Genomic DNA, 20435 nt, shown 5'->3' with positions numbered 1-20435 from the left:
GAAGGCCCTCCACCTTCAACGGAATTTTGCCATAAAGGCGACACAGAGTGCAGGCCACTCTGGCGCTCGTGTTAAGCCCTCGCGATAAATAGGGTCCGGAGCGCCTGCCTGCCTCGAATGGCAGGCAGGAAGGTCCGGGAGAAGGTGTCCAAACCACGACCCCTGCCACCACTACACTACGTCCTCTCTACCCACTAGTGTCGTCCAACGTTCCCTGCCACCACTATCCTGGTTCTTCAGTATCCAGTAGTGTTGTCCAACCTTCCCTGCCACCATTACCCTGGTTCTTCAATACCCAGTCCTGTGTGATCACGATACTCTATTCATATCATTTGGATGTAAGTCACAGAGTACTAAGGATAATCCGCTTACTAATGATGAAAAAAATCTTTTAAACACCAAATGGCCCGGGATCCTAAGCTGTTATATGTGTTACTGTCATGTGACAGTACATTTTACGTACACCGAATATGAACTGTACTTTCCATGCGAACGGGTTATATCTCATTTTGCCGCATTAATTCTACTATCTCATGCTTGGAGTGGATTCTAACGATCCGATATCGTACTTTTGGAACTACTGAATGCATACAAGATCCTCCACGATCCACCTTACCAAACATCAGGAGGTGCTTAACACACTGGTCCTCCTAGCTTGCCCACACCCATATCCTAGCCCTCATCCAACAGTTTGGCAATAAGATACTGCACCCTCATCGCCACAGTCACCTCTTGCCACCCGAGATCCCTCGCCCTGGCTTTGTCGTTCTGCACCTCAATGGCATCGAACCCATCAGAGCTCGTTTAGACAACAAAAAGAACATACCCATGACAACCACTGTGAACATCATGAATAATTATCGGCTGACAGCGACCTCAATATCAATGCAAAGACTTCCCTCCCTTATTTTTTCAAAACCCTAGTGTCCACACTGCATATATTTCCTCTGATTCTTCCCAGTCTTTGGTTGAAGCTAATTCATTAAGTCCACTATCAATTACCATAAATAGTATCATTAATACTATCATTATCATTTTTTCACATACACAGACACACGATTATCAAGTCTTATGAGTATATATATATATATATATATATATATATATATATATATATATATATATATATATATATATATATATATATATATATATCATTGCCATCAAAGCACACTGGAGCAATTAACCGCGTTTATCAAAACTTTTCATCAGGCTGGCCCAAAAAACCTGCAACAGGAATAAATTTCATGATCAAACGGGAATTAAAATACGGAGCGGATTAGTGACGGACCAACAGTATAGTTCTCATGTCGGTGGCCATCCACTGCCAACGACATTCATTTCACAGCTCTCTGTTCGAAAGTGAGTGAGCAATGTTTGCCACCAATCTGCCTGGCTACAGAAAACTATCACCGTTTACAAATGTTTTTGAGATTCAAGAATACGTACATACCTGTGTAAATACATGTACAAATACATATGGAAAAAAATATGCACACACAATTCTGCTGAGATCCTCTGCTTTCTCCAGATCTCTGGGTTGCAGTAGTACTTATCAACCAAATTTCTCAAAAACAGCCGAGAGAGCATGGAACAGCTCAGAGGAGAACGAAAACACATCACCCCACAGGTTTCTCCCAACTTATCTGGTTATACATACTCCTGATCAAGATAGATATGTAAGGTTTACAATATTTCACATTACGAGAAGACCAATGTTGGGCCTATCAACTACGATGTTTTGTGTTCACAGATGCCTAACGTTTCCCAGACCACCTGCAAAATATTAAATTTCCTTGACTGCAAAATTCCCTAAGCCTCGGGAACCACGTCATGAGCAACTGTGGTGGAATGTACGATTCTATTCAGCACTACATTTCTCACACACGTTCATAAAATCTGCTTCGTAAGTGCCAACGTCAGGAAACAGTAAAAGTGAATATGGTATGAGGGTAAAAAAAAAAAAAATCAAAATCATCAGACCAGACACAAAAGGAAGAACACCAGTTATAATTGCTACGAAAACAATGATACGTAGGTTACCAATATTTTTGTTCTTTGTGAGACAGAAACCAGACAGTTATGCAAGCTAGCAATATGTTTGTTCTTTCCAAGGGCGAGATAATTATGACGTTCCCTTAATAAAGGTTCCCACTGCAAACATGGAAAAAAAATCACCTACGAAAATGAAATATGAGACATATGCAGAATCCTTCACCTGTATACCGCTCAAGCAGTCAAACGTACTTCTCATACAGCCCTATTTGTAAACTAGCTATGTACTCAAGTGTACACTAGTCGTATGTATATCAGTCAGGAACAAGCCAATGAACGCCGGTCATGCAGTCCAATATATGCTACTCAAGCAGTTTAATGTATGCTAGGCATGCACAGCTCAATGTAAGCTGGGCATGCACAGTCAAACATCCACCGGACATGCTCACTCATGCAAGTTATATCCCAAACTCATATATTTCTTTTTCATGATTTATCTTAACATTTCTAAGGCACAGTGAAGGTCAGCATGAGCCACATAATATACAACAATAACAGTAAGAATTCCCGCACCGCTGATTCACGGGAAACGAGGGAAGAAGCTGCTCGAACACTGCCAAAAGTTTCAATAAGGTGTTTATCTGAACAGCCTACAGGCTGTATATATTCCAATTTACTATACTTAACTGGAGCGCCAACGATTAAATTCACTTGATATTATATGCTCTAAAGTGAATAAACTGCAACTAAGAACAAACTGACGGAACATTTCAATAACTGTAACTCAGTACTTATCACAATCAATGTAAATATCTCTTTACAGTCTGATTTCCTGGTAAGCTGCCATTTTCACCAGAAATACCTATGAATGATGAACATAATCTTCCTTATTGGCTCCCACCACGAACACTGTCGCAGTTCAACCTTAGGACATTATTACCGTAGGTAGTTAGTTAACCGGCCGTAATCAATGGAACAGTTTCTTTCGTGGCAAGAATGCAAGAGAGATTTTCCAAACGTACCCTCCCGCTGCTAAATCAAATGGAATGCAGAAGAAATTCAATAGCAGGGCAGCATTAATAACAGTCCGTGGCAGCGGTGTTGTTGTGCGCGGTGACAATACTGCTGTGCCAGCCGACCCTACTGACCTTTATCAATTATTTATTTACCGCAGGGTCTACAAGCACGCCTAGGGTCTTACCACACCCACCCAATACTTCATACAATTCTTCTTGCTTTAAACAACGTTTCTTGCAACATAAACATCATATTCTTGAAATGACGACTGCTACAAATTACAGAGCATACAAATATTTTTTGTTTGTTAGACAAGACGACACGGGCAACTGAATGCCCTTAACAAAGGCCATCTCATTATGTATATATATATATATATATATATATATATATATATATATATATATATATATATATATATACCAGGATTCAAACCTATACCCGTGAATGCCTCAAGGTCGGCAACACTAAATGTTACACCACAGAGGTCCATTAATATTGCTTGAATAAACTACGAGCAGGGTCGAAATATCAATATCATCAAGCTTCCAACGAATATGAGTAAATACGGGAATGGACCGTAAATACACGAATGCCAGAATGGAGTGTTGATAAATTTATTTATCGTTCGTGCGTTCTGATGCATTACACATGGTACGTTCGAAAGACATACCTGTCAAGCAGTACTACTACAAGGCTGACACAAATCAATGCGTACCACCACAAGACAGAAACACATCAAGTGGTACTATCGCATGACAGAATGCGTGACCAAGAGCTTAGGGGTGTCAGATATGGCTGGTATATGAGGTGGTCTTGAATTATGAAAGAATTGGACAGCCCGTTCCTCCCCCAAAATTCATCTGTTCAACGCTCCTGCCCTAATCCTCCATCCACAGACATCAAATCTTGTCCGTCCATTAGGGTATAAAATACATAAAGTACTTCCCCTTCTTCTACCACCTCCCCAGTTTTAGACCGTAAGGCTTAACAGTAATTTCGTTTGTCTAACCGAATCAGTCCTCACACGTGAAAAATACTGCCTTCAGATCTAAATCACAATAATCAGGTGTTTCATATGGTAACGTTATATGATCCCTAATGTAATGTATATATATATATATATATATATATATATATATATATATATATATATATATATATACATATATATATATATATATAAAACCAATATTTCGCACAGAAGCCACTTTGCCTCACCCAAATCCCATAAGGAGAGCTGACATGACCAGTGAAATATATCACATTACCCAATATGCTTCAACAGGTCTTAGAAGCAGAGGACAGATGTGTGAGTAAGAGCAATGACAAACAAAATTTAGAGTACAGTGTTATTCATATTTTGCATGTTTAAAAAATCTAGCGAGGCTACGTCCATGAAATCAAGGGAAAACAACTAAACGCACAGCAGTATAGGTGCCTTCCTCCAGTATTCAAATAAAGTTCAATGACCTTAGGTGATGCTCTAATGCCTAAAAGACATTAATGAATTTAAGTTCAATCCTTATACTCGACTCCTGGCTAGGTTCAGCCGATTTCCATGGATTCTAGACAAACCAAACTCTACCAAGCCCAACCTGCCCATCAAACTACCTACGTTGTATGGAAAGTCTACCTGAAAGATTCATTGAACATAGATTACAAAGGCAAAACGTAATTGTAATACAAATCCAGCCAGTCGCCTATCCTTGTTCTCACTGACCTCAAGCCCGGTGACATACCAGTGCGGTGTTGTTCAGCTACACAGGCACTCTACTTCATTCCTACTACAGGAGATTCATCCAATAACCTCCAAAAGGATTTTCTGTAAATCTTATTAGATTGGTAATGGTGAAAAATACCCCTCAAATAATAGCAACCTAATCGAACTTCGCCTGACCTAACATATGGAAGATTTTCAAGAACAGAAAATCAAAGTGATTAGAACTCCTACCCCACCAATAACAAGATGTAAAAGTTTACCTTGGCATCGAAAGTGAAAAAAAAAAATAAATGAGTGATCTGGTTCTGCCGTGCTAACTATTGTAGAGTTTAAAATATACAATAAAAGTTGCACGCATGATTTGAAGCATACTATTTCAATTTAAGGATATTAAAAAAATAAGGCGATAGCAGTGATATAAATACCAAAGAAATTTGTAGGATTGATTAATGTAAAAGTAATACCCTCAAAAAATAATCAAAAGAACATATGAAAACCTTACCTAACTTCCTCAAGACTCTACATTATCTGTGTTTTAATATTCTAGTCGAAATATACCCAATGCATGTCAGCAAACACAAAAGCCGCCCTACTTTTCCACAAGTAGATATTCCATGCAATCCCCAGCAGTACACCAATTTAATACTGGTGTATTTCGACTATACACTTCGGCTACCATGGGAGGTTAGGTGAGGTTTTCACAAGTTCTGTTACATTTTCACAAGTGTTCTAGTTTCTTTTACAATTATAAACTCAAAAATTACAATCATTTACATAACCGTATTGACCATCGCCTTATTCTTTATCATTCAGTGACATACAAAGCTCTGAATCATGCTCAGCTTCTGTTAGTATCTCTAAACACTAAACTAACATCATTGGACAAAATAACTCAATATTCCAAGATACTTTCCATGCGGAAGTAAAGTAAACTTCCATCTACCTTGCAGTATGACACCAGAATAACCAACCAGAAGTGGTGGTATAATACAAACTTGAACTGGAACGCCGTGAGGTCCAGTAAACTTTCAACAGAATAAGAGAATAATGAAAATCAGTAACGTCCACATTTCTAAGGTAAAAGTTAACAAACCTCCAGTTGTTAGTATTTTTGGACCAGTCTACTGATGTATATGGTCTGACCTCAGATCACTGACACTGTAACTCCTGATCTCCTTTGTTTAAGGTATATACACGGATGTGGCTATGGTCCAACTGTTCAACTGAATACAACTTGAATTACAGAAAAATGATAACCATATTCAACAGACGGCTAGCTAGATCTCACGGTTACCAATAGTGGAAGTGATACTTACGGATTACCCCCGACTCCGACTTTTCTTTCAACATGAACTCCTTCTTTTCATCTTAGCTTATTTCACTTAAACGTTTCCACACTTCCGCACACGATATTCAGGTGGTTTCATAAGTAAATCTTTTGAGCACAACACATTTTTGTCTGGTCTCCTGGTGCAGTTGAAAAATATCAATGCGGAACGGTAAGTGCACCAAGTATGTCACCGACGTGCATCTCTGTACAGTAAGCCTTTCAATCAACAGATGGCGCTGATAGTGGAGTCCACAATTGAGGACGACTGTTATTTCTTCCTTATCTTATGTATGAACGTTGTGCTCTAGTGATTAATTGTACTGTTTGTCACCAGTTTATGGTGATATTTTTTATGACCAGTTTGGTGCTAAGGCTAACCAATTCTCAGAATAACATTCCTTTATATGTACTCCATTCTATATTGGTTCACCACAACAAATTATATCAATCAAAAAAATGAGAAAACTGGTTTTTAACAAATCGAGCTGAACCGAGTATCACTCTGCACTCACTTGTGGCAAGAGTCTTATAAGTAGTTCATACGACCTTCTGCTACCTTACTATGAGTTATGTCAGCGTGCATAGTTTCATGGGAATTATTTTGCAATACCTATTTCAGTAAGAATAATTTTTTTTTTTTTTTACATATATGTTCGGCGATAGGCCTTGGAACACAAATCCTTTAAAGGGAACAAAGGGGATACTGTTGCATAAAGTACGTCTTTACCAAGTGTGCACAAATGTTCTTTGATTCACGAAGAACTTAATGATCGTGTTTTCTTTTTCACAGACTGGTCTCATGTATTGTACGATGCAAGGAATTTCTAATGCCTAAGAGGGCTTTTCGTTGAGTGCATAATTAATATAATGATGTGTCATGAGATCATGTTTCTTATGCAATAATAATACTTTACTGTCGTAGGTAAAGTCGGTATGCAGCTACCAACCAGGGATGCATATATTACCAGGACTACCCGCCTGGGTACGAGGAGGGTTTGTGACAGCTGCATAGTGAGCCAGCACTTCAGTGGTTGTCAAGTTGCATTCCTCTGACCCAAGTAGCTATCTATTCTTTCTGCCTCATCGACATGTGAACTACTGGCATTCCATCCACAAGCATAGAATCTCTACTTGTCATCTATATCACTTTCCAACACTTAACTCACACAGGTCATTCATTCTCATCATTATGTAGAAACATTAGGCAGGAGTATTAGGCATTAGTCTGCAGGAACATAGGCCTCTGCAAACACTCCCCTTGAGCTGCCCTTTGCCAGTGGCCTGTTAAGGATGAAGCACTAAATGCTAAAAAGCAGCACCAGGGTTCACTAGTTATGGGGTTTCTATTGCCATGATCACCCCCATGAGGGAGTTCCGGTTAGGAATAGATGTCAGATATATAGATAGAATATTTTAATGTAGCTGAAGAACCTATCCTTCATTAATGAAAAGAAATTCACTACCATAAAAAAAACAAGCCATACACTGGTAATGTACTGTAATAAAAACCATCACATTTGCCTTCTATTGTATTCATAAGTTATCATACTGTGCATGCAAGACATAAGTGGTGTTTCTGCATCTATGAAGTCATGTGTTTATTGTGATTTTCTGTATGCAACATAAATGAATATTTTCAAAACAATAGATCTAATGCAACAGGAAATATGAGTACATAACAGAAAATTTGACACATCAAATAAAAATACCCATTATGATCTAAATGTAATATGAGGGAAACACCGGCATTCTAGCTTCCACAATTAGTAATTCTTGGGTTTTTGATAAGACTTATTAACTGGCTTAATGCATTGTTTCTTCAACAAAGTTGATCCTGCAGGAAATACATCATACATAGGATTCCCAGACAGCCTTTCAAGGGTACACTACAAGAATTAAGCAACTCTTGGGAACCCACATTAATCAACCATCATGTTCTTGAGAAGATAACCCAGCCAATAACAAATGGGGACAAATGATGTTCATAAATTAGTCCATTTCAACACAAGAAAGTAAATCCTACAAATATAAACAGAGGTTGTAAACCCTTTCAGGCAAATTAAATACACTGTAATGTTTTGTTTTCTGCAGGATATAATTTTCCTCATACTTCACTGATACAGAAGGACATAAATCATACATTTGCTTACTTGACAAGCGTTACAGGGTGCAAAAGTAGTAAAATTTTGTTGTTTTGAAAACTACTCACAAAACTTTCAAATAATGCAATATTTCTTTTGTCTTCATCAGGGGTACAAAGTGAGGTGGACACTTTTAATACAATAACCCAATAAAACTTTATTAATATAAATCTTTTCGGAAATATATTTTCTAAACATAAATCCTATGAAAGAAAAAACAATCTGTAGCACTGCTGCAATTAAAGTAATTCAAAGTAAGATTTGAAGTTAGAAGCTTCTGCAACAAGTGCGTCCACTTCAATGGTGACCCAGCTGTTAAATCTTAACAAAATGTACAAGAACAAAGCATTTTACAGCAAGCACAGTTCAGTCCATCAGCTCTCAAAGACAAGACAGAATAAAGATGATTCCATAAAACTCTTCTGATTTGGTACAATCTTACCTGTAAAAAAGAAAAAAGAAAAAGTTAGCTATCAAAGGCATCATTTCATCGTAAGAATAAAAAAAATTTATTCGATACATATTTTCCATATAATTTTGGATATCTTACAAATATCATTACAAACTTATTACACTTCATGTTGAAATTACTACCACAGTATTTCATTTGGCTTTCTGGATATTTCATAGATATCAGTTCATATACAGCTGCAATTTCTTTGTCATGTTATGTTATGGGAATGTCATTTCTAAAATCTGGTATCTGATCTAATTTTAGTTTCTAATAACCAACTGTTTTCAAATTTTGAGGGCAAAGATACAATTACCATCCTCACTATTCACCATCCTTGCTAAATCAAGACCTCTCACTCCATCACCCTCCTGTGGCTGTATCACATTCCCAGTGACAGAGCTCTATTTCACAATTAATAAGGAAATTAATGTCACCACTTCTTGTTATTCATCTCTGGAGATAAGGGAGAAAGAATACTGCCCATGTATCTCCTGCATGTCATAAGTGATAAAGGGGAGAAAAGTGCAAAGCTGGAAATTCTGCCCACTTGAATCTTTACTTTTCAAAAGACATCAAAGAAAGGAGCAACTAAGGAAATTTCTTCTGATGCCCAATTTTCTCTTCCTTTCTCTTCCTGTGTTGGAAATGAAATGCCTGAGCAAGAAATGCTAGGGCAAAAGGGAGGTGCTGTAACTGTGAGAAAACATGATACAGCCACAGAAGGGTGATGGAGTGAGGTCCTGATGTAGTGAGGATGGTGATTAGTAAGGATGATTATTGTATCTCTAACCCAAAAAATTTCAACAGCTGGTTAATGGAAACTAAAATTAGATCACAAATACCAATTTTTAGAAATAACAACATTATAACATAAAATGACCAGCAAGCTTGGGGATTCTTATAAGACATTACCTGCTGAATGCTTAACGTCGAATAACTTCTGGAGGAATGTACCCCTCATCCAGCTGGCGTGGTTGCTTTTTCTTGTATATGAGTGATCTCCTCTTAGGGTAGTACCTGAGGGTAATATCAGTATCATTAAATTCAGAAATAAAGTACTTCACTAACGAAATATTTTCAAGTCTATCATTCAAAGATCATTTTCCATTTTCTAGTTTTAACTCTTCTACAGGACCATGTTTTTTCTAAGACTTCTTCCTTTTCTTCATCTATTTAACCCTATATGTAAGCTTACTCAAGAAACCTTTACTCTTCATAGATATCCTTGTTTTTAAAGAAATTAGGAAGAAGGGAAGAAAATTATTCAATTATTAGTGTGTGCAATCCACAAGGAAAAGGAAAAATAATTATCATCATAATCTACAGTGACTTATTCCATCTCCTGAAATATGAAAAACCCTCCAATCTTACTTTCGTTTCTTATCAGGTAATAACATCTCCAATTTTTCCCTGTTGTCGAAAAAGAAGATGACTTCTTCCCTTTTAGCCAAATCTTCCTTCTTACTCTCTATTTCCTTCAACAACTTCTGCTTTCTATACGTGTCCAACTGGTGCTGGAATTCTTCTTCTCTTGTTTTCTCCCAGCAAATGTACCTGGCCTCCTAAGGATGGAAAAAAGTAAAACAGTGTGAACACAAGAAAAAAATATTCATGCTCATTTGCCTTTTACTGTATAGCAAGCTAGCGCCATGGACAAACAAGGTATGGTTCTACTTGCTGTCATCCACAATGTACTGAAATGAGAACCCTCTATCCACAGTCAAGCCTCACAAACCTATCTCGGGTTTCCCCAGACCACCTTATATAAACTAGTTCTACCCACTGACAGCTCATTGCCCAGTGACTACCACATCACTACAATTTGCTCTATCCCATGCATACCTCATACCCTCCTGCATGTTAAGTCCCTGATAACTCAAAGCATCTTTCACTCAATCTTTCTCTCTCATCCTTGGTCTTCCCCTTCCTGTTCCCTCCACTTCTAACACATATGCCCAATCAGTCAGCCTCTCCTTATTCAACCTCTATAAAAGTTCAACTATTTCAGGATGCTCAACTTTCTTAACTATACTCTTCTTACCAACACAACTCTTTCCTTCCCTTTCATTTCTCAATCAATCAATCCTCTTGACACAAACACTTCAATTCTAACACTCCATCCTCCTCTGTACTTTTTACCTTGAATCCAAACCTTACATCCATACAACACTATTGGAGCTACTATATCATCAAACATACTCATCTTTGCCCTCACAGATAGTGACCTCTCTTTCCAACCAACTTGTTTCTCTCCCATGCTAAACTTAATAACCTTGTTTTATTCACAGTAACTCTACATTTTCTTCTCTTATAAACTCTTCCAAACTCAGAAACCAGCTTCTGCATAACAAGAAAGAGTTTAAAGAGTACATGCTAAAATCAAAATAGTCCCAGTCATTCCAAGCACCTAGACTCTTCAAAATAATGTATGCCACTTCCAGCAACTAGCTCCATGGGATAAAGAATTATATCTGCATGCTTAAAAAGAAATGAAACAGTCACTGTTTTTCCTATTCCAAGAAAGGGTACTAATCTCCGAGTGGAGAGAAGTTAAATATCTGATAATCTATCAATATGCCCAGCCTGCCAGCACCATGTAATTTAGTGGACGTGTTACAGGTACACAAACCTTCAGGCCAATACATTTACACCACTGATTTTCTGGCACTGTTGGTTTCAAAGCCTTACCGGATTAACCATTTTGCCAGACCAACCATGGTCACGTAATAATAATTCATCAACACACCTCTAACCCACTAATTATACATCTCCCATATGTCTAAAGTATGCCATGGACTACTAGATACTTAAATCAAACAAATATTAAATGTTTGAGCACCCTAAGATGGTAAGTCTGTCCTTAGATTGTTTGAATCCTATGGGCTCCTCTTTGTCTTCTGTTGTTAGTACTTTTCCAGGTGTGCATCAAAAGAATAATGCAGTCTCCTCAGCATTATACACCTGCTCAGGACTAAGGTGCTTGTCAGCTACGAGTTTTGCAATTTCGTCCACATACTCGGCAGCTCCTTTGTGGTTTGCAGACCACTTTTCTCTGCACAGTTCATTCATGGAAATTCCATGACGCTTCTTGAGTCTTTGAAACCATCCTTCACTACAGTCATGCTCATGTTGGAATCTAAGTTCTTTAAGGAACAACTTAGCCTGGTCCATTATCATGCGACCTGACAAGTCCACTCCATCACTCCAATGCTATCAAAACCATCGATCAAGCTCAGTACTCTTAACATCTTTCATAGTTTTTCTAATCGTCATTTGCTTCTTGGAATCGCTGTCTGCATAGAATTTCAATATTATTTCCCTTTGCTTCTATACATCATAAACAGCTGATGAACCAATACTGTAGATGTCACACAGCTTACACACCGAAACACTATGGTCCATTTTTTCAATAGTTCTACTTTATCTTGGATCGATATGGACTAGTGTTTACGTTTGACACCACAACTAACACTCTCATATGTCTTAGAAGCCATATGAGAGCCATAGGATTGAATTCAAGCAAAATAAGCTAAGGAACTCACAGAATTGTGGTATCACCACCAACAAGGGCAGTGTTAAGAATGTAAATAAGCATGCCCTACACGCAACGCCATCTGTGGCTGCCCAGTAAACTAGTCTAGTAGCCGTGGTAGTTTCAAGTTCCCTCACGTAATTTTGTCTGGACTAAAGGAGGTGCTGAACCATCAGTTGCCGGAAATTCAGTGGTGTACCTGTACTATCTGAGTTCTGCCACACACTTGGTAAAATACCTGTGCAGTGACTACAAAAATTAAGAGACTCTTTAAGCTCATAGACAAACTGTTCAAGATTCTTTTCAGGTACTGCATGAGGTGGAAAAACTTTTCAGATAGATTATTTCCTAAGTTCATGATAACCTGCACATCATCAATTTACAGGGATTATTGACACAACAAAACAGATGGGTGCTTTTCCAATATTACTCCTGGGTATCTAGTAAGCATAGATATAAAATTAATATTTATAGCTTCTGTTACACTGTGGTCATTATCATAGTTTTATGATACACTGTGGTCATTATCATAGTTTTATGATGACAATTTCAACACAAACAAACCTTTTTACAAAATAAGATGACCAATAACACATATGTAAATTTTGATGTACATACCTACAGTCTCAGTTTCTTGAGTAAACTATTTGTCTTAAGTGTTGTATTTGTCATCTGACCTTTCCCTGTGGTTTCTGTAATAGGCTCTCTGTCATTGCCTCATTAATGTCTCCAAAGAAAAGCTGACTAAAGGGGGTTATATATGAGCCTTAGCAACCTGAGTTCTAACACTGTGTGAGCAAATGAAGAGAATTAACATTAAAAGATTGAAGGGGTTTAAGAGGCACCATGGACAACCATATATAAAGGAAGTACAAAAAGGAGAATATATGTACAAATGGGGTGTCGGTGCATGAGGAGGTTCAATTTGTTAGAACCATTACGACAAGGTTAGGTTGTCTAATGGCTATCCTGTTGTACAGAGGGTGATGCTTTCTTACTGGATTTACAGTAAAATCCAATGTCCTTAAGAAAATACTATATGTTTATTAGGTACAGTAGGGGTGAGGGTCAAGTCAATTGGGAGGTGAGTTTGAATGGAGAAAAACTGGAGGAAGTGAAGTGTTTTAGATATCTGGGAGTGGATCTGTCAGCGGATGGAACCATGGAAGCGGAAGTGGATCATAGGGTGGGGGAGGGGGCGAAAATTTTGGGAGCCTTGAAAAATGTGTGGAAGTCGAGAACATTATCTCGGAAAGCGAAAATGGGTATGTTTGAGGGAATAGTGGTTCCAACAATGTTGTATGGTTGCGAGGCGTGGGCTATGGATAGAGATGTGCGCAGGAGGATGGATGTGCTGGAAATGAGATGTTTGAGGACAATGTGTGGTGTGAGGTGGTTTGATCGAGTAAGTAACGTAAGGGTAAGAGAGATGTGTGGAAATAAAAAGAGCGTGGTTGAGAGAGCAGAAGAGGGTGTTTTGAAATGGTTTGGGCACATGGAGAGAATGAGTGAGGAGAGATTGACCAAGAGGATATATGTGTCGGAGGTGGAGGGAACGAGGAGAAGAGGGAGACCAAATTGGAGGTGGAAAGATGGAGTGAAAAAGATTTTGTGTGATCGGGGCCTGAACATGCAGGAGGGTGAAAGGAGGGCAAGGAATAGAGTGAATTGGAGTCATGTGGTATACAGGGGTTGACGTGCTGTCAGTGGATTGAATCAAGGCATGTGAAGCGTCTGGGGTAAACCATGGAAAGCTGTGTAGGTATGTATATTTGCGTGTGTGGACGTGTGTATGTACATGTGTATGGGGGGGGGGCCATTTCTTTCGTCTGTTTCCTTGCGCTACCTCGCAAACGCGGGAGACAGCGACAAAGTATAAAAAAAAAAAAAAAAAAAAAAAAATGTTTATACTTCTTCATGCCTTAGAATTCAAAACATGCATCCAAAGCATAAAATCTTTGGTCATTCTTGTATCATATTTTCCTACCTGAGATTCAATGAATTTTTGTTCACTCTCGATAACAGCCTTTTGTACTGCATCAGCAATCAATAATCCTAGGTCAAGCTCAGCCACCTTAGAGTCAACTGCCTCAAGCTTGGAGATGGCAGACGTAATTCTCTCTCGAGTTTCAACATCATCACAAACAGCAAGAAGGTCTTTTACTTTGCTGACCTGAGAATATATAAAAGCATCAACTTCAGATACAAAATCATATTTCATTTTACCTATGAGGTGTTAATACAATTACAGTTTCTTTTCTATGTCATTTTCCTTTTTTATTGTTCAAGTTAAATTTCAATATCAACAAAACTCATGGAATCTGGTTCTCTGCAAGCTAACCAAACACTTACAGTCTAGTCTCTGATCAGTCACCTCTTATACTTACCACTGAGGCAGCAACTGCCTCTGTTCTTTTACTTGCACGGTTCAGCGTAGCTTCTAGTTCTGCCCATTTGTTATAAAGTGCCCAGCCCAGAATCTCGCAGCTTATACCAATCACTCCACTAATCAAGGGAGAAACCCAAGCTAATGTTTTTCCAACAATATGATATGGATCTTTCAAATCAAAATGATCATCAAAGTATGGGTTGCGGAGATATCGTATACGTATTTTGACCTGAAAGACAAAATGCCAATCAGAAGACGATATAATGCTATGAGAAATTTGCCTCCAGACAGAATAAGGAATTGTTGTTCAGAAAATATTTTTTATGAACTGTACAGGATTTACATGGACTGAAAATATGAAGCAAAACTACAAGCACATGATATGAGAAGCAGATTATATGTATATGTCTGAGTGTGTATATATATGTATACGTTGAGATGTATGGGTATGCATATATTGCGTGTGTGGATGTGTATGTATGTACATGTGTGTGTGGGTGGGTTGGGCCATTCTTTCGTCTGTTTCCTTGCGCTACCTTGCTAACATGGGAGACAGTGACAAAGCAAAATAAATAATAAATAATAAAATCAAAGACACAGTAACATCTTATACATATCTACATCCTACATCTAACCTCTTCCTCAGGTTCTTCCAGTTGTGGAGTGTAATCTTCCCAGGGTTGATTGTCATCAGAGCTGATATATGAGAAGCAGGAAGCCAATGTCAACATCTGAGTTAACGTTGGACCAAAGTCTTCTTGAAGCATATTACATGATGCCACTCGAGCAGCAGCTGATCAAGAAAAATGAATGTTTTGAAAAATTAAAAACTGTTTTGCTCTAAAACAGTGTCCTGTGAACTTTGAGAATCTCTAAGGTTCCTAGGGGTTAGGAACCTCTAATCCCATGCCTTTTGACGAGGTAAATGTCTCTCAGCCTTTGCCAACCAATCAACTATTCAGTAGAAGCAGGCTACAGCTCAGTCTGGGTCCACCTTTCAGTCAGTCAGTCAGTCATTCTTACTCAGTGATGATGTTATTGTCCCGGGCCAACATACTGGTGATGCTTCCCATCTCAAAATTCTTAAAATACAGATATCACTGTAATGATAGTTACTATCTTCTAAGGGGTTTACAGGCTAAGAGCCTTCAATGGAGAAGAAATAACAACTCATCTAGGTCTCAGAGAGAAGCAGAGGGGGAACAGGGTTAGAAACATTACAATCCACTATAGACACAGAAAAAAACATAAATGTGTAAAAATTTGATGACAGAACAAATCATCTTAATAATTCATGGTACATAAACAGCATCTATTGCATCCTAAACAAATCTAAAGAGGATATTTATCTATCGTATGTTATGGTTAGAGCTCCACATCCATCTGAGGATCTCAAGAATTGTGAGGCAACCAGCTTGTCAGCCAGCTGGATGATCTATGTCACTGCCAAGTGAGAGTTACTCTTTGGCAGAAGGGCTGACCTAAACTGAAACGTAGAGCACAAATATTCTGTGGATGGTTAGTGAATGAGATGTATTTATCTCACCAAAGGGCTGGGGCTTACAGGTTTTAACCTTTAGGGATCTTAGAGATTCTTAAAGCTCAAGATATAAACCTACCCTAAAGGGAAATTAGAAATATTCATTTTATTGTTCTGTCTGCTTCCTCCATACATTAAAATGACAGGAAAAAGCTTCATCCACTTTTTTCAACTCACCTTTGCTCCTCTCCTGTACTTACATATTTACATTCCATTTTGTCATTATTCTTACCAAAATGCCTCCACTAGTGACATTTTACTATACATAACTCTTCACAGCAAAGTATCTCAAACTCTCCTCAATCATCCTTTCAGAGGTCCATTACTAATGCTTATATTCCTCTATCCATCTAGTGATTATAAACTTAAATTCCACTTCCAAACATTCCAGTAACTTTACCATTCACTCCTGCAATCCCTTCCACACTCTTACTTTACCAACTACCCTTTACACTACTGTGAGTCTCTCTCTAATCTAATATTCTACTTGGCATGATAACACACCTGTATAATCCTTCTTTTCTAGGAAGGTATCCATAAGGAGGTTGGATGTATAATAATCTGGAAAAACCCCATAATTAAGAGGATCTGACAGAATTTTGAGAAGAACTTGGGTGTGTCCAGCTTCCAGGAGAACACGTAAAACAGAGTGAGGTGTTGAAGGTAGTGTTTTTACAGTCTCTGGTGAACGGCGAAGTCGGTGAACCAAGTCCTCAACCTCATCAACTAAACTTCCTTCGTTGGATGGCTCTATCTTGTTAATTATCTGAAAAAGGTATATAATTCATTAGATTTGCATATTTTGTATGTGATGTAAAGCCCTCTGCAGGTGACCTGTTCAGGGTGAAACATTAGGGGCTAAGAAGTGGCAATGGAGTTCGCCACTTATGGAGTCCACAAAAGGATTGGGCATCAGAGATATAGATATATGGATGTCAAGCTACTAAGTATCAGAATAAACTCTGCATTGCATATCATCCAAATTCTACAGTCTTCATGACTCATTAAAAATCACTAAATCATTTATGATAAACTCTATTTCCATATGCATGGGGCAAAATATGCAAAAATACTCATAGAAAAATGGAAATTATTAAAGACTTGTAAAATTAATAAAGTATGATAAAACCTGTCTAACCAAATACAAATAAAATCATAATGAAAAAAGACAATAAAAAACCTCAACGCATGACAAGTATGGCAAAGTTGGTGTTGACGTACTCATCTGTTCATGCTTCAAAGGAATTTCTGCAGCATAAAGTTGATCTATAAGTAAAAGTCCCATCTAAGGTCCCCATCAGTACACTCTCTGTAAACTGTTTGTGAAGACTGTTACTGTGTTTGTCTAGGCAGTGAGGTTTCTAATGGATGTATATCTGAAGGGTCTGAGTTTATGACCGAGTTCAGAGGCCAATTGTTTAGTGCTTTTTGGATTACTTCAGTGGGTACCGTATGTGTTTTGTTATCTATTTTTGTTTGGGGTGGGGGTATGTGTGAGAAGTTATTGAACAGTAAGGATGAGGTAGGCTTTGCATTTCTACTCTCGGATTGGTGGTTACTCATGTAGAAGTTTGGGCAGGAGCGCATTGAAATGAGTCCCGCCTATAATGAGGTGTAATTGTACTGAGTGGGACTGTTTCAATGTGAACGAGCTGAATGTTCATGGTTGCTAGGCAGCCAGTGACTCTTCTGAGTGCACCATTTTGTGTGGTTTGCAGCTTTGTTATATTTGCTTACAAAAGGACATCTGACCAGGCAGAGGAGGCATAGTAAAATAGAGTAGATGAATTGATTGTAGAGGATGTTGAGGGATCTTTCTCTTTCCATTTCTGGGGCCAGTTAAGTGTTCTGAGGGCATTTAGTTTGTCTGTTGCTTTTGTGTTGATATTCATGGTGTGGAGAAAATGTTGTGTGTATCATATGTGAAGCCTCTATAGAATGGTTGGTGTTTTGATCAGTGGAAGTGATATCCATCCAATCTGATTAAAGGGTATAAGCTGGAGTCCTGTCTGTCTGTGGTTATAAAAAACAAACCAGTACAGAACATGCATGAATCAAAGTACTAGTAATACTTACCAGATCAACATCAATAGCATTGACTTTTCCCTCAAGCCTGTACTTCTGGTCCATTTCAAACATATAATCATCTGAAGAAAGGAAATGAATCAGAATAATCCTAGTCTACAAATCTGTGAAATGATAAAGTTGACAAAGATGATATTTCAACTATATGGCTTCCTAATCAGAGGTAAAACAAACACTTCACCCTAGTTCTCTCGCCAGATCAGTCTTCCAAGCACATCTAAAATACTTAAATACTAAGTGAAAAATTATATCTCTTTTAAGAAAGAATATCAATGAATAATAATAAAACAACCAAAAATCACATCACAAAACATGGCTATACTTTCTCACTTCTCCCTGGGTACGTTTAAGTACATCACGTTTCTTAATCATTTTACAATTATTAAATAAAGTTCATCTATTATGAAAGAAATAGTCTTCTCACATTACAAGTTCACTATCAAAGGGTTCTTGATGTTTGTTTGACCAATCTGGTGAAAGGACTATAGAAAAATCTTCAATTGCTGAAATTCTTTCAATTCAGATAAGGAAGCTGGGCTTTCAATTTCAGGATACAAAGTAAAAGAAAAAAGAATGAGTGACTGAGTGATGTGAGCTGTGATGGGTACGGATCACTAAAGGTAATACTGATTATCAGAAATGGTGTGAGTATGCACAAAGATATTTTCTGAGGTTTTAAGATGACTAAATGACATTATGACATATCATGTCAATTACGTTAGAGGACTTTGTGCATAAATGATTCCAATTAGATAATCTTGCATGCAAAAGTTAGATACTGCAAGAATATCAGTGAAAAGCAAAGAAAGCTGTTTTTGGGAGATCTATCTCCCATTCTTGTCATATGAATTCTGAAAATAATGCTTTTAAAGTTTTTCAATAAACTTCAAATAATTTTATTGAATGTGGATTGTATGTTGAAATATCATACCTATTAAATAACCCTGGTCATACTAGAACATGATTTGTTCTTCTAAAAGATTTATAAAATAACCAATTTTTTCTGATTTATACCTAAAATTAAAAGTACTCACTAGGCTTTATGTTCTGAATCAGTGGGTGTTGCAAACGTCTGTTCCATGCTTCTTCACAACGGTATGCAGCAGACAGGAATGTACGATATTCTGTCAAAATAGTTACTGCACTGTATGAATACATTTGAAAAGATTTCACCATATGTGCTAGCTCATTTTTCATTCACAGGATTTGTTTCAAATACCTTTCACTTCCTGTTCAGTCATTTCAACACTTCTCTTAATGAAATGTTTCTCATACCCTTCCAGGTTTCATTCACATGGGGAAAAATAAATTCGAAAATAATAATCTCAGCTTCCCTCTTCACACAACATGTATACACCTACAAAATGAATTTCATGTTAGAACAACTATACATACATAAATACCTACATACATAAAAGTAAAGACATGGTACAAACATACCAAGTCACATACATATTACAAGTGTAAAACCCTCCCCTTAAAACATTAATAGTAATCATATACACAGAGATACATACATAAGACATGAGGTTCCACAAGTACATAACTCCTCCCCAAAACAGCTCATATACGTAATCATGCACTGACATCATCTCTCTCCCCCTTCTCTCCATCTCATTTCCCCTTTATCCATTTTTCTCTCCTGCTCCATCTTGTCGCTATTCATCTGAAGTTTAAACAATTGTTGCAGTGTAATGAATGCAAGTATATCTTAAGACTCAGAAGTTTGGAGAAAAACTGAACACTCATTAACTCTCTGGGATCGTTTCCTTGATTTATATGAACGTTTCACTTACTTCTAAAATAAGTATTCCCTGATTTTCATAGGCCTCCCTACAAATGTATAGTAAGATAAGAAATAAAGCTTAAAATCATGTTTCCCCAATTCAACCCCTTCTAACTATGAGGAGTCCATTGATATGAGTTTGTTCCAAATCCATTTCTTATATCACTGGTATTACCTAAACTTGAATTTTACCATTACCTTAAGTCATCAAAAAACGAGAAACAATGTCAAAAACTTACGTTGCCTTCGTAAATTACATCCAATGAACCGGGAAAACGGTATAAAAACATTCATTGCCATGTTACCTATGTGTAATTATAAACAGGTTATGCAGTAAAGATCAAAATTCAAATAATTTCTTTAAATCATGAGATTTTGTAAATTCTATGTCAACATAAAAAAAACACTCAATTTTCTAATCCATCATATATTCACTTAATCTC

General features: G+C 37.5%; 1 protein-coding gene and 1 long non-coding RNA gene across 3 annotated transcripts in view; both read right to left on the bottom strand.

Moving 5' to 3' along the window:
* Positions 1-6226, bottom strand: part of LOC139758777 (uncharacterized) — a 52897-nt gene extending 46671 nt beyond the window's left edge. The window contains exon 1 of the long non-coding RNA XR_011714918.1: positions 6052-6226. This is a non-coding gene — a long non-coding RNA (uncharacterized lncRNA). The remainder of the gene's footprint in view (positions 1-6051) is intronic.
* Positions 6227-7579: 1353 nt separating this feature from the next.
* On the bottom strand, positions 7580-20389 carry LOC139758771 (uncharacterized). Of its 2 annotated transcripts, none has more exons than XM_071680553.1 (10): positions 20232-20389; positions 19241-19330; positions 18198-18268; positions 16626-16887; positions 15217-15374; positions 14580-14810; positions 14180-14365; positions 10032-10222; positions 9573-9677; positions 7580-8648 (listed from the first exon to the last, which is right to left on the bottom strand). In XM_071680553.1, exons 1-9 carry the CDS (start codon positions 20290-20292, stop codon positions 9584-9586), a joined length of 1344 nt encoding a protein of 447 aa, XP_071536654.1. In that variant the 5' UTR covers positions 20293-20389; the 3' UTR covers positions 7580-8648; positions 9573-9583. The 2 variants fall into 2 exon arrangements, with proteins under 2 accessions (XP_071536654.1, XP_071536653.1); XM_071680552.1 differs by having other exon boundaries at positions 19241-19345; positions 20232-20307.
* Between the last annotated feature and the right edge of the window lie 46 nt (positions 20390-20435).

Source organism: Panulirus ornatus, chromosome 31 (genome assembly GCF_036320965.1).
Source record: "Panulirus ornatus isolate Po-2019 chromosome 31, ASM3632096v1, whole genome shotgun sequence".
In the NCBI taxonomy this organism is placed as follows: Eukaryota; Metazoa; Arthropoda; class Malacostraca; order Decapoda; family Palinuridae; genus Panulirus; species Panulirus ornatus.
Note: the sequence above shows the minus strand (reverse complement) of the source record. Positions and strands in the feature narration are given on the sequence as shown.

What these genes read in the sequence shown, in the direction of transcription:
- LOC139758771 (XM_071680552.1), bottom strand. Translation starts at nt 20,292, where the DNA reads ATGGCAATGAATGTTTTTATACCGTTTTCCCGGTTCATTGGATGTAAT. An exon ending in GATTCAGAACATAAAGCCTA is followed by an intron (nt 18,269 to 19,240) that starts GTGAGTACTTTT and finishes TCCTTTCTTCAG; the next exon opens with ATGATTATATGTTTGAAATG. An exon ending in AGGCAGTTGCTGCCTCAGTG is followed by an intron (nt 14,366 to 14,579) that starts GTAAGTATAAGA and finishes ATATATTCTCAG; the next exon opens with GTCAGCAAAGTAAAAGACCT.